Genomic DNA, 18623 nt, shown 5'->3' with positions numbered 1-18623 from the left:
GTCTAACATATAGTTATTGATCCCAAACCACCGATCCCAAACCCCTTTCTTCTACACTCATCTGCTCACAATGAAACCTTTCAACATCCCTTGGAAATGTCTTGACCTTGATCCCAAACCATCCACACCAATCATCTCCAACCCCAAACCAAACAAATCCTTTGCGCAGGCACTCACAAACCTTTGCGAGATCCCACTGTCTCAGCTGCCACAAGCGGTGATCAAGGGTGACGGATTCACGATTCAGATTCCTGAGGAGGAATATCTTTCAGGTATGGACACTTGCAAATTCAATCTTCATGGCAGAGTTCTCTGGCCTAAGGGTTCCACACCCTTGTCTGTTGGTGCTTTGAAAGCGAAATTAGCTTTGATCTGGAAAGACCTTAACAGATGGGGAGTCCAAACAAGAGGTAAAGGTTATTTCGAATTTACATTTACTAGCCTAGAAGATGTCAGAAGGGTGAGGTCGGTTTCTTCTTGGAACCTCAATCCTGGTAATCTTAAGTTGTTTCCCTGGTCAAGTGATTTTAGTCCTAAAACACAATTAAACACTTCTGCACAAGTGTGGGTTAGGATTTATGGCTTATCTCAAGAGTATTGGAGAAAAAATATCTTGTTTTCAATTGTTAGTGGTGTCGGTTCCCCAATTTGCACTGATGCTGCTACGGCAAAACCTATGATAGAACGCACCTTCGGACAATATGCTAGAGTTTTGGTTGATATGGATTTATCACAAACTCTAATTTACTCGTTGTTGGTTGAGAGGAAAGGCTTCGCGTTTTATGTTGATTTAGAGTATGAAAATCTACCGGATTTTTGTACTAACTGCAGAATCATAGGCCATCACATAGACTATTGCAAGAAATGGAAACCTGCAGTTGAGTTGAAAACAGACAAAGCACCGATTCAGAAAAAACACCAGGTGGCTGTACCAAAGCCGACTTTTGCAATGAAAAGAGATGGTAGGCAAGATCAGCGCAAAAATGATGAGACAATTGATTTAGAAAAGGAGGTGGTTAATGTGGAAGACAAAAGAGAAGAGGAACATCCTGTGACCATTGAAGAAGAAATTGAGAAACAGAAATATGCAAAGAAAGGCAAGGCAATAGATATTGCTTCAAGCCCAGTGAGGAAGCAGGACATTCAACTAGAAGCAGATATCAATGAAGAAATTGGGGCTGCAGATGATGATTCAGTAGAGGACTCAACATCAACTCAAGGTTCATTTGTGGAAGATACTCAAGACCAGAAATCTGATACTGAAGTTGCACTAAATGAGGAAAATGCTGCCAATCCTGCTAGAGTCATGAAATATATGGATTTAATACAAAAATCCTGGGCTAATATGAATGAACTAGAGGAGAATGAAACAAGGTTTTTAGAAGAAACAGAAATGCAACAAGAATTTCCAACTCAACAACTGATTGGTAAAGATGGATTTCAGATGATATTGTTAAAAAGCAAGAAACAATCTCAAAAGAAATTGAACCAGCAAACCAGGGAACTGTACTCTACCAGATCAAAGGTAACCTCTAAGCCTTCCCAATGAAGTGTTTATACTGGAATGCTAGAGGGTTAGCTAATGACCCATCAAGATTAGCTCTAAAAAACATTATTTTACAACATAATCCTGATTTTGTTTTTATCTCTGAACCTTGGATGGATTCAAGTGATCTTCCTAGAAGATGGTTACTAAACTTAAACCTTAAGATTTTTGCAGTCAACAAAAGACTTAATTTGCTTCCTAATCTTTGGTGTCTTTGCAAAACAAACCTTGACCCTGTTACTTTAGCTGTTGATGATCAATTTGTAGCCTTCTCTTTTTCTGTCGACAACAAAGTTTTTGCTTTTTCTGTTATTTATGCTTCCACTAAATACATTATTAGAAGGCAACTGTGGAATTCCCTTAGCATCTTACAATCTCAATATTCCTTGCCTTGGTGCTTCATAGGGGATTTCAATTCTATCTTAGGAGCTCATGAACATAGAGGCAGAGCCACACCATCTAGAATACCTATGGAAGAGTTCAAACATTGGACTGATTCCAACAACCTTATTCACCTTCCCACCAGGGGTGCTGAATTTACTTGGTACAATGGCAGAGGGGTTCATAGAGGCACTGAAAGGAGACTTGATAGAGCTCTCTGTAATCAATCTTGGATTGATTTGTTTAATTCTGTTTCTGTCACCACCCTGGTTAAACACAAATCAGATCATTTCCCTTTGCTTCTTGACTTGCAGTTAAACCACAATACTTTCGCCTCAAGCTTTAAATTTATGAGAATGTGGTCCAGTCACCCTGATTGTAAAAATATTATTGAAGATTGTTGGTCTATTAATATTGTTGGATGTCCTATGTTTATTCTAAACAAGAAGCTTAAACTCTTGAAAGAGAAACTTAAAGAGTGGAACAAAACCTGTTTTGGCAATGTGCATGATAATGTGAAACAAGCTGAATTGAAGCTAGTCTCTATTCAAGATCAGATTCAACTTTCTGGCCCTACTGATGATTTATTGAAAGAAGAGAATATAGCCCACAAAAACCTTGAAGAAGCTTTGTCCAGAGAAGAAATTTTTTGGCAAGAGAAAGCTAGATTAAACTGGCACCTTCATGGAGACCGTAACACTAAATACTTTCACAGAATAGCCAAAATCAAAGCCACCACTAATCTTATATCCACCTTACAAGATTGTGATCAAGTGCTCACTGAAAAATCTCAAATAGCAGACCATGTTGTTTCTTACTATAAAAACTTGTTTTGTACTAACCATGTTTTGCAGGATCAGCTACTAGCAGATGAAGTCACTCCTACTCTTGTCACAGACGATGTTAACAATATGTTAACTATTCTGCCTTCACACCAAGAGATTAAAGCTGCTATTTTTGCCCTCAACAAAGACAGTGCTCCTGGTCCTGATGGTTATGGTGCTTTCTTCTTTCAACACTACTGGAACATTGTTAAAAAAGAGGTTATTGATGTTGTTCTTCAATTCTTTTCAACTGGCTGGATCATGCCCGGCTACAATTCTAACATCATAGCCTTGCTCCCAAAAATTCCAAATGCTCTATCAATTGATCAATACAGGCCAATAGCTATGACTAACTTTAAATTTAAAGTCATCACTAAGATTTTAGCTGATAGACTGGCTCAAATCATGCCATCAATTATTTCAAAGGAGCAAATGGGTTTTATTCACGGCAGGAACATCCAAGATTGCATTTGTATTGCTTCCGAAGCTACTAATTTACTTCACAACAAAGCTTATGGTGGCAATCTAGCTTTAAAAATAGACATCACCAAAGCTTTTGATACTTTGGAATGGCCTTACTTGTTGCAAGTGCTGAGGAAGTTTGGTTTCAATGATGTTTTCTGTAATTGGATTGAAGTAATTCTAAAGTCAGCCTTTATATCTATTTCTATCAATGGTCAATCTCATGGTTATTTCAACTGCACCAGAGGAGTCAGGCAAGGGGATCCTTTATCCCCTCTTTTATTTTGTATTGCAGAAGATGTTCTTAGCAGAGGTATTTCCAAGCTAGTGGAAGATGGTAAACTTAATCTCATTAAAGGCACAAGAAACTTCAGTGTCCCTTCACACTCTGTTTATGCTGATGATTTAATGATATACTGCAAAGGAAACATCTCAGGTTTGCAAGCTCTTAAAGATCTTTTTAACAGATATGCATTATCATCTGGCCAAGTTATAAACAATGCTAAGTCAACAATTTTCTCTGCTTCCATCAATCAAGATAGACTTCAGCAAATTGTGAATCTCTTGGATTTCAACATAGGCTCCATTCCTTTCAATTATCTGGGAGTGCCTATTTTTAAAGGTAAACCTAAAGCATCCCATTTACAATCAATTGCAGATAGAATCAAACTTAAACTTTCAAATTGGAAGGCAAGTTTGTTATCTATGGCAGGTAGAGTCCAGTTGGTGCAATCTGTTATTCATAGTATGCTAACCTATATCATTTCTATTTATGCCTGGCCTGTTTCTCTTCTCAAAGATCTTGAAAAAGAGATTAGGAATTTCATCTGGAGTGGAGACAAAGACAAAAGGAAATTAATTTCAGTTTCTTGGAAGAAGGTTTGTAGACATTGGAAGCAGGGGGGTTTAAACTTAAGATCTCTCTTAAGTTTAAATCAAGCAACCAACTTGAAGCTTTGCTGGAATTTAATCAACTCTCAGAAACCTTGGGCAATTCTTTTGAAGGATAGAGTCTTGAGAAATAACAAACCTATAAAACATCACATATCCTCTTCTTTATGGAGCAGTATAAAAGATGAGTACTCTTGCATTCAATCTAATTCCATTTGGTTGTTAGGAGATGGTAAGGATATTAACTTCTGGAATGATCCTTGGTTTGGCCAGTCTCTTGTGAATATTTTTGACATTCCTGAAGCTACTAGACCTCTACTCAAATCTACTGTTAATGATTACATCCACAACAATCGTTGGAAGCTCCCTTCTAATTTTGTTCGAATGTTTCCGGCAGCATCTCATTTCATTCAAAAAATATCTATTCCAAATCTTGTTCAAAAAGACCAGCTTCTCTGGAAACATACATCCTCTGGTAATTTGTTGTTGAAAGATGCTTATGATTTCAAAAATCATCAATATCAAAATGTGCATTGGGCGGAATGCATTTGGAACAAAGATATCCCTCCAGCTAGATCCCTCTTTGTGTGGAGATTCATGCACAACAAGGTTCCTACAAATGACAATTTATCGATTAGGGGATGCAATCTTCCTTCAATGTGTAGCATCTGTCTCAAATGCTCCGAAAATTCTTTTCATCTTTTCTTTGAATGTCATCTTGCAACTAAGCTTTGGTCTTGGTTAGCTACTGTTATCAGGTTGCCTCTTCTTTTCACTTCAAAGGAAGATATTTGGAATCTTTGTGATAAACCTTGGTCCCCTCAATGCAAGGTGGTGATACAGTCGGTTTTAGTTAATCTTATCAATACTATATGGTATGTCAGGAACCAAGCTAGATTTAACAACAAATCTATTAGTTGGAGGTCAGCAATTTCAAAGATTATTGCATCCACTTCACTTTCTGGTAATCATACAAACAAAGTTTCAAACAACTCAATCACAGACTTTACCATTCTAAAATCTTTCAATTGTTTAATTCACCACCGGAGGCCTACTGTTTCAATAGAAGTGTTATGGCAACCTCCTCAGGTGAATTGGATTAAATGCAACATTGATGGTGCATCAAATGGTAATCCTGGGAACTCTGCTTGTGGTGGTATTTTTAGAGATCATGATTCGGATGTCATTCTTTGTTTTTCGGAACCTTTGGGAATTTGCTCTTCATATCATGCTGAATTATGTGCTTTCATGAGGGCAGTAGAAACTATTCAACTCAACCAGTGGAATAACATTTGGATAGAAACTGATTCATCTTTAGTCATTATGGCATACAAAAACTCTAACCACATTCCTTGGTGTTTAAGAAACCGTTGGAATAATGTGAAGATTATCCTTCAAGACTTGAATTGTATGATTTCTCACATTTTCAGAGAAGGTAATGTTGTTGCTGATTGCTTAGCAAACCATGGTTTATCTTTGAGTTCTATTGAATTTAGGAATGTTATACCCGATTTTGCTAAACCTAGTTTTATTCTCAATAAAGCTGGCTGGCCGAATTTAAGGGTTACTTATTAAGTTTTTGGGAGTTTTGGCCTAGTCCCCTCCCTTTGTATTTCTCTTTCTCTTTTTTATATATATATATTTTGGGTTGGTTAGCACTCTTGCTGCCAACTTTTTGCTTAAAAAAAAAATATATAGTTATTGATTTTTTAAAGAAAGTCTAAATATAGTTTGTTATAAACTTATTTTTATGTTTGAGATTGACCTTTTTACAAGCTTGGATGGTCTATTAGTATGCATAAAAGTTTGTTTAAGTTGAACATTTAAATAACTAATAACATTATCGATGAGACTAAGCTCCATTTTGATATTTAATATGACATTTTATATAATTTGTACAAAAAAATATCATATTTTAATTATAGTTTATAATAAAACATTTTTTTTTGTAATAATAAATTTAAATATGCAATAAATAATCAAGGTAGTGTGGCATAGGTGATTGATATTTGGTCCTTTATCCATTTGGTACATTGTTCAATCTCTAATCGGTATGTTTGGGAAAACAGTTTTTGGGAGAGCTCAATCCCTTAAATGAATATCAGTTAAGGATGGGAATGCAGGTCAACCTGCCTCGTTTAGCCTCGGTCTGCTTTAAGTCCGCCAGAAACAGGATGGGGCAGGGCGAGCCAACTTGATGCGGTGGGCTCAAACACACACCCGCACACCCCCAAGAGGTGGACTGGCGGGTTGGCCCGTATAACAACTTTTTTCCTTCAAAATCATTTATTTTTGTCACAAATGTTATTAAAAATATATGCTACTTTATAAAAAGTCATTTTTAGTTTCTCTTAATCATTTTATCCCCATTATAATCCCTTCTAAAGAGAAAAACAATTGTCTAATAAAGAATTTCCATTTGTTTCATGCCTTAAAAATGGATCACCTATTTTTTAATTTTTTTTAACAAAAAAATGCATCACTTATTATTTATTAGTACAATAAAAATTAAATAAATATTTTTTAATAAGCATGCAAGCCAGCCCGACCCGCCCTACCACGACCCGCTTTTTCAGTAGGTTAAATGAGGTGGGTCAAATATACGGGGTGGACTTAAAACCACACCCTAACTTGTCTAAAACGACGGGTGAAACGGATCGACTCGATGATCATACATGTTTTGCCACCCCTAATATCAGTTACCTCAAGAGGATTAATCTCTGCAATTACACACAAATGATAACGTTGGTTTACCAATAAAATATACAATAAATTAATGTAGATTAATAAATTTAAGTAAACAAATTTACAAATTAATCCGATGTAAAAAATCTATATTATCAAACAAGTGTTTTCTTTTGAAATTTTTACAACAAAAAAATATAATAAAAATATATTATTCATATTTACTTAAGTATGTCGGTCTGATAAGCCTAATTTTTTTATGACTTCTGACTTAGTCTTTTTTTTATAACTAAATATGCTTATATAAAAAATTTATGTTGTGTCTATTTAATAAATTGTTTCTTTCAAAAAAAATATGGTAGCCCTAGTTTGGGCTTAATGTAGGCTCATGTTAGTCGATCTAGCATATTCTCGCGAATCCCGCTTTTTCCCAACACTACACTCACGCCCAACTAAATTGGCAATTATACCCCTGCGTGAGTTAACTAACGTAGGGTTACTGTTTATGTACAAAACCTATTAGTTCATACTTCAAGCACCATTTTCTTTCCTTCCACCTTCAAAACCCAAAAAGTACGAAATTTTGGGTCAAAATCTTCATTCCAAATCATTACAAAGGGCGCTACTTTTGAGTCAAATGAGTATGCTTACAACAACAATTACAAAGGGAAGAACCCCATGACAAGGACTCAATGGAGAAGGTACCAGAGGTCCAAAAAAGGTATTGCTGCAAGCCTTGAAGACCAAACTTTCGACACAGAACCTAATGTGGGAGATCTGAATTCCCTAACCTTAGGGAATGATGAGGATGATCATCACATCTAAGCAAAATGCTTAGAGCACAATCACATTTGTTTAGCCGAAGAATGAGATTAAGAAGGCCTTAGTGGCTGGCAGTTAGTAAAAGATGGTTAAGGAACCGTTAGTGAAGATACTATCGAAATACTTAGGTCGAAGCTTGAGGAAATGATGGTCAATTGGCTATAAATTTGATTGTATCTTTGATAAAGAATTTATATAGTTCCTTATTGAAAGCCAAATGGTAAAATTTGGCATTAGTTGCCTTGAAATTCAAAGTTTTGGGTAGAAACCAAAAGAAGTGGTTGAAATCAAAATAGATGTAATTCCTATTTAGTAAACTTTTTGACAGGATTGTCAGCGACAAAATTATGGAGGCAATGAGTTATGTTTATTTAGGTTTTCGCTACAAATTTTGGTTTATTTGCAAGTAGTCTTTTTGTTGCAAATAATTGTCATCCTGAAAATTGAAAATCTTTTCCATTTACAATTTGTCAAGAGAATGAATTTCTTTTGATAATATGTCAAAATAAAAGGCATGTACTAGAAAACATAAGCCTATTGTGTGAAAATAAAAAAAAATAGCACAACATCTAAAATTCGACAAGAAACAAATATTCGACTTTGAATTAGCAAAACAATGCAAAACATTGCCGAAGCATTACAAAATTGGACATTGGTATGTCACAACACAATGCATGACAATACCAAACAAAAGAAATTGCAATTGGCATTTGATTTTTTTTAAAAAAAAAAACCATCTAATGGGCCAAAATACAAAATGACGAAATACACCAAATGGGGTTGTCATGGCCTTAGTTAAAATCAGAACCTTGAGTTCTCCATGAAACGTAAGTGAATGAGGAAACAAGTGATTTCAAGGTCAAGACGACAAAAAAGACAGATATCTGACATTTTGTATTCGTCATCAGCCCCAAGAAGTGGCCAAACAAGCCTCGATTTTGTTTTGCTACCTTCACAAGACCCGCCAAATTCACAGGTAAGTCGGTACACTAAGCCTTGAGGAAGAAAAGTCATCCCAAAATGGACCCCCAAGGTTCATGAGTGACCTCATGCAACGAGCCAGCTATTTGCAGTCGAAGAGATCTATGAACACTGAGAAAACTTCGCCCACGGAAAACCCACCTTCAGCTAACACATCAAGTATCATCAGAAAGTACTTAGCCCCATCTGATCCATGATGGGCCGCTGCACGCAAGACCCATTTAACCTCCTCCACATATGGATCTGGTTGTTGGAAAAGTTAGGAAGCTAAAACGATACAGAATGTTGAGTGCCCCGCTATCCAAAAGTTGTTTCATGAAGGCGATATTCTCTGCGCAGGGTTTAAGATCAAAGAGGTAGAACAGACAACTTCGTGGTAAATCCCTAAGGACCTTAGGACTTCTGAGGAACCTCCGATAGCGAAGAGAAGTGGCCCTGAATCTGAAAAGATTTTTGATGCCGGAATTAGCAACCTTCGTAACAATAGGAAGCAGAAGGTGATCTGACAAATAGTCCATATCAAACACGAAATAAGCTGCATGGAAGAGAAAAGGGAGTGGGGGTTTATAAAGTGGACATAGAAGAGAGTTTCCAAAGCCTTTGGTTGTCATGGCCCAAGTGAACCATTTAAGGGTGTTGAGAGAGGTGCGTTTGCTTCTGGAGATTCGGAAACGGGAATCCCGTGGAAAACGCGGCATAATTATAAAGGTTGGGAAAGTATAGAAGACCTGAAGTTATAAAATCCCACAAGGGTTGGACGATATCCCAAGGAGAAGTAAGAGAGTACCACTAACTTTCCTAACTGCTGAAGTAATGGCCCACAAAATCGTGAAGTAGTGGAGTCCAAGAGAGAACACGAAAAGATTGTACCCAAAAGTCATGATGACTATGACGTCATAAGAGTGGAAAGAGAAAAGTGTTTTAAAAAATGTCAATCTTCTCCTTTCTTGACGAGTTTTGTCGAAAATGGCATTTTTGGGGGGCAGTTTGTTAGCCAGTAATTTCGACAGGCTCATTTAATGTGGTCAACATTTGGTTGACTTTTAACTTTACAGGAATCGAAGGCTTTCTCATTTTAATTTGAGAATCTCGATAAGATAGCAAGCCTAGCGCGCATGGTCAAGAGCTCGACAGAGCAAGGTTGAAAGCATAATTGCGTCGAAGTCAAGCAATCAAGGAGGGAAAGATTTGATTTCAAGCTCAAAGGCGGTTTCCTTAGTGGAAACGTGGGGACAAGCGGTTGTCCAAGATGGAGAAAGTGCTGATCATGGGATTAGTCTTTTTCCAGTTATTTTCCTTATGTATAAATAAGAGTTTCATAGTCAGAAATTGGGTCGCAAACCATTTATAGAATTTCTACAACAGTCAAACCACCGACGCATAGGGAAACGAGTTATACAGAATGTATGTAAACTGATTTGTAGAATATTTTACTTTTAATGCAATGCATTTTACATTTCCTTTAAGTTTATGCGTTTAAGATTTTACCCTTTACTTTGCTTTTACTTGCAATCTCAAACCTGTCGAGAGATAGTGCCCTTTTTTACTCTAAAACCCGTCCTACTCTCTAAGTAACCTGAGTGCATTTCGTGGCCTTTTTCAAACCGTGTTCGATCAAAACCTTTGCACAACATGTCCTAAGATTTCTAGTTCGGTCTCACTTGTAATAATCAGAACTAACTCGTAGTTTCCCGAAACACCGGTAAACAATACTATAATGTAATTGCATGCAAATTGTAATGTATTTATTATAAATAGGCTTAATCTTGCCTTGCTTTGACACCACTTACCCCCAAAAACACTTGCATTATTGCATTCTATTTCAATTTATTTTTTCTTCTTTAATTTTCTTGCTTTCATTATTTTATTTTGTTTAAGCACTTCACTATGAAGAGTGAGTAGTTCTCGTTAGTCTTGTAATCATGAAATGTATTCTCATGACAAACTTTCAATGATCCTTATTTCTTTCTTTTGATTAGGAAACACATTCACCTAATCTAACTTTAAGCAATTATCAAAATCTTAGGCAATCTTCTGATAAATGAGAATGAGAGAAGGTTACTGGAATCATAAAGTTAGACACAAAGTTTGAAGTATGAGAATAACTTAACATTTTTGGGATGTAAAAAATGCGTATTCGTTCCACTTACTTTCAAAAATGATTTTAACTAATTTTCTAAAAGTGAACCGTTTCACTAATCAAACTGAATCGTTTCACTGTCCAGAGAAAAGTAGTGAACCACTTCAGTTCTACGAGCAAATTGTTTCACTCTGTTATTTTGACACCATTTTTTTTACTTTATCTTCTCACATATTTCAAAAACCTATATCAGTGAAACACTTCACTACTTCTAAAAACATTAATTTTTCACAATCACTTCTCCCAAACCAGGTTAAGAAGAAAGGTCCTTTCACGTGGCATATGCAGAGCACCTTTGGAAAGATGAACAAATTCAAACTTAGGAGGACCTTGCCGATGTTAGACATTTGGCCTTTGGTTTGATTATGTAATTAAGATTAATGATGATTTTGAATTTATGTGAAAGCTTATAAGTAGAGTTTGTGTATGCTTGGTAGCTCACAATTATCTTCACAATCTTATCTAAATTGCATTGTTTTAAACCTTGCATTCATACACTAAGTGTTGATTCTTGAAATATGCATGTAAGGGTTCTTGAAATGTGCATTGTTTTAAACCTTGCATATATTGATTTATTACCTTGAGGAAGTATGATTGTAAGGGTCCTTTATGTCTTTAAAAGTGAACAAGTTAGTCCTGTAATTTGTTTTTTTTTTTTTTTTTTAACAAAGGATCTTTTTATTTTATCCAACCTTGTTAAAAAATGCTTACATGAACATTTAACATTAAAGTGACAGGTCCATAAAGTGCTTATGACACCAAACATGATTACTTAAATTCATTTTTTTCTTATTGTTTTTCAATTCAATCTTAATTTTACGGATACTTTCAGATTCAAACACATTATTCAAAGATTTTCTGTTTTCATTTTCAATTGCATATTCAATTATAGTTTTCAACCGTGAGGCTTTCCCTCTCTAACATTCGCGTAAGATATGTGATAACACCATATTTTCGAGTATTTTTCATTAGTATTTTTTTAAATAAAGTTATATTTTTATCTAAGTTTTATTTGGATTTTACTAAATTTTACTTTATTATTGAATAATTAGGTAAAATAAGAGGTGTATAAAGTAATGGCGCAAAATGGATTAGAATCTTTCAAAGAATCAAGATTTGTTGACCAAACCTTGTCTTAGGGCACTCATATGGCATTCAAGACAATTTTCATTGATCAAGTGTGGCAAATAACTCATCATTAAATAAAAAAAATGCATCACTAAAGATAAAAATGCATCACCTAAAGATGGAGAAGTCAGCGATCAACTTCTTAAATACAGAAGTTGTTATGGTAACTCATAATGAAGGGGCCACAATTGTAACAACAATGTAAATTCATGTTTTGTGGCTTTTATTTCGGAATTTGATCAATCATATTGTCTACTAATGTATATCCATGGACATTGTAATGTCTTGCCTATAAATAGGCTTAGTCTTGCCTTGATTTGATACCACTTACCACCAACACTTGGAATATTTTATTGAGTCCTGCTTTTTACCCAAACCGTTTCGCTCATTCTCAAAGTAAATGTCCAAAATACCCCTACGCATGTTAACTCACGCAGCATAAGTTAACTTGCGCTAGTGTTAAATTTGCGTGAGTTAACTCACGCTGCGTGACTTAAGTCACGCAAAAAAAAAATACACTAAAACCCAGCGTGAGTTAACTCACGCTAGTTATAAGTCTGCAAAAATCACATTAAAATCCCAACGTGAGTTAACTCACGTTGGTTTTCATCCAAGTTCCAACTTTTAATTTCCATGTGTTGCAGTATTTTATATTATGTATCTGTACTTTAACAGGATAAAAAGTAACCATGAATGCACAAGAACATGTTTGGTTTCCGATAAATCCCACTTGCAATCATTTTTTGTCACAAATTTGTGATAAAATCCATATCATTTACCACAAATCCCTTTCCTTTGTTTTCTGATTCCTTGCTATTATCCAGAAGTTGTTGATTAAGTCACTACCACAAATCTTGATATGAAAATAGTTGTAAAGAAATGTTTTAATAAAAAAAATTTGCTAACAATAATTGATTGTCCAGCACCAGCACCGAGAGGGAGAGAATGAGTTGGATCTGGAAATTAAAATGAAGTGAAGAAGGGAAAAGAAAAGAGATGAGAGAGAGAATGGAAATTGACTCACTATGAAAAAGCATGTGGCTGTCAAGAATGAACTAGCGTGACTTAACTCACGCTGCGTGATTTAAGTCACGTAAATTTAACACTAGCGTAAGTTAAGTTACGCTGCGTGAGTTAAGTCACGTAAATTTAACACTAGCGCAACTTAAGTTGCGTAGGGGCATTTTGGACTTTTACTTTGGAAATGAGCAGAACCGTTTGGGTAAAGAGCAGGACTCTATTTTATTTGAATATATTTTTCTTCTTTATTTTCTTACTTACTTTCTTTATTTAATTTTGTTTATGCTCTTCACTATGAAGAATGGGTAGTTCTTGTTAGTCTTGTAATCAGGGAAAGTATTCTTATGACAAACTTTCAATGATCCTTATTTCTTTGTTTTGATTAGGAAACACATTCACCTAATCTAGCTTTAAGCACTTATCAAAATCTTAGGCAATCTTCTGATAAATGAGAATGAGTAAAGGCTATTAGAATTATAAAGTTAGACACAAAGTTTGAAGCATGAGAATAATCTAAAACTTTTTTGGGATGTAAAAATGCGTATTCATTTTTTTTATTATAAAAAAAAGCCATTCTATTAAGAATAATCGAACTTAAGACCCTGCGACCTTGAGAGGATAACACTCCAAGATCCTAAGCCAACATCACCAGACCAACCCAAGTGGATCAAGCTAACATGAATTTCCATGAGAATAAGATTTCGTGTTAGTGAGACACTTGTGTATACTAGAGAATATATTAGAGAATACATTATCCTTAGGCATGTATTTTTCGAGGCAAAGGGTCGAAATAAGATTTGATTTTTTGTTATAACGATGAACTCCAATGATACCGAGGCTCTCATTTACCACTACATATTTTAAAGACTAATATTAAATCGTCTTTCAATGATTGCATCTTTTATTAAAATAAAAGGGTATCTGTGTTTAATGATTCATGCTAACATGGATTGTCATGAGAATAAGATTTGTGTTAGCGAGGAACTTGTTTATACTATAGAGATGGAGTAAACAATATAATAGAGAATACCTCATCTTTATGCATGCATTTTCGAGGCAGAAAGATGGAATAAGATTTGGTTTGTTCGTTATAATGGCGAACTCCAATAATTTTGAGCCTCCTTTACCGTTGAATATTTTCAAAAGTATTATTAAATCGTCTTTCAATCATCTTTCATCGTTTATAAAAACAACAAAAAAAAAAAAAAACGTTTTCTCCGTTTGCATATTTAGAGAGAAAAAGGTTACCATTGTGATCATAAGTTTCTAGGGAATCGATATTGTATTTTGACGATAAAATCGTGCACTTACGGTGATATCAATATGAGGACGAAGAGAGGTAAAGGATATATAATAATACAAATATCTTATGAAAGTGAAATAGATTTGTTATATATTTTCATATATTTAAATAGTTTGAGATATTTTGTCTTGTAGCAATGCAACCAATTCACCCATTTAGCTAAATAGGTGCATTCGATTAAAAAAACTAGAGATAAAAAAAACTGTGATATATTTTGTCTATAGAGTTTTTTTTTTAATCGAATGCACCTATTTAGAGTTGGATCAATGTTTCATTCTATCCTATAGTTATCTCCTCAATATTAAGGTTATTCTTTTTCAATCGCGAGGCTTCTAATAGGTAAGGTTAATATGTGACAAATAAGGCTCTTCTTTCGCAATTGTGCTGGTCAACTATTCATTGTTGGGCTTCTAATTATGGATGAGCAAAAATACAAAACAGAGAAGATATTTGTCATTATATTTTGCTTTCACAGTAATAATAGGCAGCCTTAGAGGTACATGATTTCATAAGCCAAACTTTCCTTCTAAACCAAGGAAGTGTTTGATAATACTTGTTATTACATTTTGCTAAAGCAACCATGATTCAGAAACTCAGTTTCGTTTTTAAACCAATGAAGTATCATGGAAAATTATTTACTTTCCATTTATTGATGCAAAATCAAGCTTGCACAGCAGATAATAAGGACGGCTTAATTTCAGTAGTTTGCAGTTTATAATGTAATGGAAGCAAATGAAATCATACACCAAATGTTGGTTCTTGAATGATTTAGATCTTATTTTTTTAATCACGAAGAAACTTTGATAAGCTTTGTATAAAGAAGTTTATAATGTATTGTTTTTAACTCTGCATTAGGTCATGGCTGCAAAAGCAATGTGAACTGAGGAATTTAAGAAACGAACGAAGCCTAAACTTGGAAGAAGCTATCCTTAATGAAAAGATCATTCTCAGGACAAAGTTAGCAATTTTAATTTGTCATTATAATTTGCTTGGAGTTGGGACTCGAAGTGGTGGATGAACTTTTTTGAGTGAAAAAAAATCTCTATTTCATGATTTATGGGACCAGATTGAGGGTTCCTTAGTTGGGCGTGAAGATAAAGTTGGACTTGGGTGCTTGATCAATACAGTTTTTTTTGTTGGTAAAATCGGTGTATGTGGCCCTTGATAAAAACACTTTTACCCGATAAAGTCTTGTCCGCAGCCTTGCGAAGGGGATTAAAAGCTAATTGGGCAAGTTTTGCTCCGCCTAAAGTTCAAACTTTTGCTTGACAACTCTTTCTTGGAAGACTTCCAACTAGAGGAAATCTAGCAAAGAGGATAATTTTTATCAATAGTTTGGATGGTGATGTTTGGTGTCTGGGATCCTTAGAGGTGAAAGACCAATTGTTTTGTCGGTGCAAGTTTTCATGTTCAGTGTGGTATGATATTTTCAAATGGTCGGGAACGGGAGCGATGCTTCCTGGCACTATCACCTCTCTTTCTGATTATTTTTATTCCTCTTCTCTCAACAAAAGGCACCAGAATGGTTTAATGGTAACATGTCATACAACCATTTGGAGGATTTGAGAGTCTAGAAATGGGAAATTTTTTGCGGATAAGGAAGTTGGTATAGAAGATTTAGTAATGATTTACAGAAACCTATTGAAAATGGTTCCTTGTCGTAGAAAGGGGGCCCTTGTTTCTATTACGAGTGGTTTGTGAACCCTCTTATTTGTCTTCTTTTTTAGGGAGTTGTTTATATTTTCTAATGGGTGGGGTACTCCTTGTACTTCTCCCAATTTTAAAGAGTCTATTTGTACTTCTCCCAATTTTAAAGGAAAAGTACTATTTGTACTTCTCTCATACTCTTCAATAATATTCATTTTGAGGTTAAAATAATAAAGAATATTATAGAGCAGTGCTTACAAGTTGTAACCATCAAATAGTGTTTCTAGGAGAAAGCACAGCTAACTCATATTAGCTCCCATTGAGCTTGCAGTGAATTGACAATTTATGATTCAAGTTATTGTTCAACAAAGGTTGAATTTTGTTTAACTGTTACTTAATAAATTAATTCTATTGAAAGTGATTGGAACTAAAAGATAGTATACTGTCATGAACTGAACCTTGTTAACAGAAGCAGAAACCACATTATTTTAGACTCATAAAGATGAACTTTAACATGTTGATTTGAAGGCCCTCCTGTTAAACCATTACCATCTAGAATGTCTCTTTTAATGGAACACCATTTCCAAGCCTGCATTGCATCAATGAAAATTCTGGCAACAAACTAAATATCATAATCATATTCATATATAGTGAAACACGACAATTTGGATTGTAGATGACGTGTTCGTTCATGTCATGATAAAATCGAAACACGAGAATTTGCTGACAAAAATGCCTCATAGCCTCTCATCAAGCTTGCAATAGAGGCAACCAAATTAGCTAAAACTCAGTAAGATTAGGATCACAATCATACCCAATATATTATCACTGACATATGTTCTTGAATCAAATTAACCCATTTTGATGTTCTGGAAAGCCTACAAACAAATAGATGCACTGATGTGCATCAGGGACATATTTAAGTTTTATTTTCTCCACATATATAAACATGAATCCAATATCAACAAAAACTAGTTCAAAAAATTTGAGTTAAAATCAAATAAATTCCTTTCTAGGCTTAAATAATACAAAATGCAAGAAATAGAAAAAAAAATGTTCATTAATCTAATTAGAAATTCCTTTCCAGGCGAACGCGGAATTGTGCAGCAACAGCCTTCAACCGTGCCGCCAAGAATACAAACCTGCACCATAGGTAACATGGGGGTTATGTTGTTAAATAATGTATTATGCTGCCATGTTGTGGATTTTATCACACTTATGTTTTGTTTAAAATTTAAAACGTTGTCAAGAACAAACCAATAAAGAATATGCATCTTAAATATAAGAGCAAACCAGCTTCAATAGATTCAGAGATTGTCAAACCATTAACAATAACCAATACATAATCACTCAGAAATATAATCAAATTCAAATCAAATACACCACGCGAACATGATCATACAAGTAACGTAAAATCATCTTCTAACTTTTGTTAAATATAAATGAAATGCATAATTGGTTCAAAGTTTCCAAACCATTAACAATAGCTGATATATAATAATCATTCAGTAATATAATCAAAGTCATCATAAGAAAATGATCACACAACTTATTATATAGCATACATATAGTAGCACAAATTCAAACAATTAAATCATTGTAAAGGAACTTACTTTCAACAATAAGAAATCAAGCTTTCAACATAATTCTGACCATTGGACCACCAAGCTATATTGATCATTTCTCCTTTATTATCTCTCAAATTATAGAGAATTGGTCGTCTTTGAAGAAAATCATTTATGGTCAATAATAGTTTATCGTTTTTCTCCAAAAGGCATAATGGCAACAAACAACGGCACAAGTCATCAAAGTGATAATCATTTTGGATATTCTGATAACTAATTTTGAATAATTGAGTCCAAGACTCTTGAACTCCAAATTCCTTCATTTGCCATATAACATAATGAGTTTTTTTGAAATCATGAGAAAAACAAAGATAATCATTTAAGACACTTAGATTAGGTATAACAATTGGCACTTCATTGAAACCATTAGGAGGCAACAACTTAGTATGTGCCTCAGTGCCCAAATCAAGTGAAATAATCACAAATTCCTCAATAGTAATAACCTCGAAATTATAATCATCACCAATGTAATTGTGAATTGCCAACCAATTAACACTACCTCTCACATGCACAACCTTCATCCGGCGATGATGATGAATCATAGGGGAATCTTGGATATTTCTCCAAACATTAACGCCCAAACTAAAAACTCTTACATTTGTTGTCTCTGGAGTGAAATACACCACCTTATAAGTTTCTGTTGAATCATCATAACCAAACGTGAAATGCGAAGGGAAACCTAAGCCATCATCACAATTTAATTTTTCTGATATTGTCCTTGTGGCCGGGTTCCAAACACGAATCCATTTCTCTCTATGCCCCCCTTCGTCCGCTCTATACTCACTTCCACCGAATAAGCAAAGCAATCCATTACAGGAACCAACGATGTAGCGGCAATCCTTGTCCGTCAGTTGATAGTAAGGATCTCTTGCAGGGTTTTTGAGCAAAGGAAAGACTGTGAAGAACACGGCCTTGTAAGACGTGAAATACGCATCGTATGATACAAATGTGCGGACTGCATTTTGTGTTGTTCTGTTAAGGTGCAATTTGGCGAAGTAGGGTTCAGATATGAGGTACTTCCATGACTTACTCAAACACTTCAGCCGCATGAGAGATTTGACAGAAAGGAAGGAAAGCACTTCTGTGATAAGTTCGTCGGGGAGGAATGGCTGCAACTGAGATGGAGGGGGAGATTCATGTTGGATATTCATGAAGAACGCAGCGCCGT

The 18623-nt window shown here is 34.9% G+C and overlaps 1 protein-coding gene across 1 annotated transcript; it reads right to left on the bottom strand.

Annotated features, from left to right (window-relative positions):
* Positions 1-17445: 17445 nt before the first annotated feature.
* LOC146907444 (F-box/kelch-repeat protein At3g06240-like) lies at positions 17446-18623 on the bottom strand. Its single transcript, XM_085726677.1, has one exon. The coding sequence runs from the start codon at positions 18604-18606 to the stop codon at positions 17446-17448; it is 1161 nt and encodes a 386-aa protein (XP_085582803.1). The 5' UTR covers positions 18607-18623.

This window comes from Medicago sativa, chromosome 7 (assembly GCF_051527215.1).
Source record: "Medicago sativa cultivar Bolivia chromosome 7, Bolivia_mono, whole genome shotgun sequence".
Taxonomy (NCBI): domain Eukaryota; kingdom Viridiplantae; phylum Streptophyta; class Magnoliopsida; order Fabales; family Fabaceae; genus Medicago; species Medicago sativa.
Note: the sequence above shows the minus strand (reverse complement) of the source record. Positions and strands in the feature narration are given on the sequence as shown.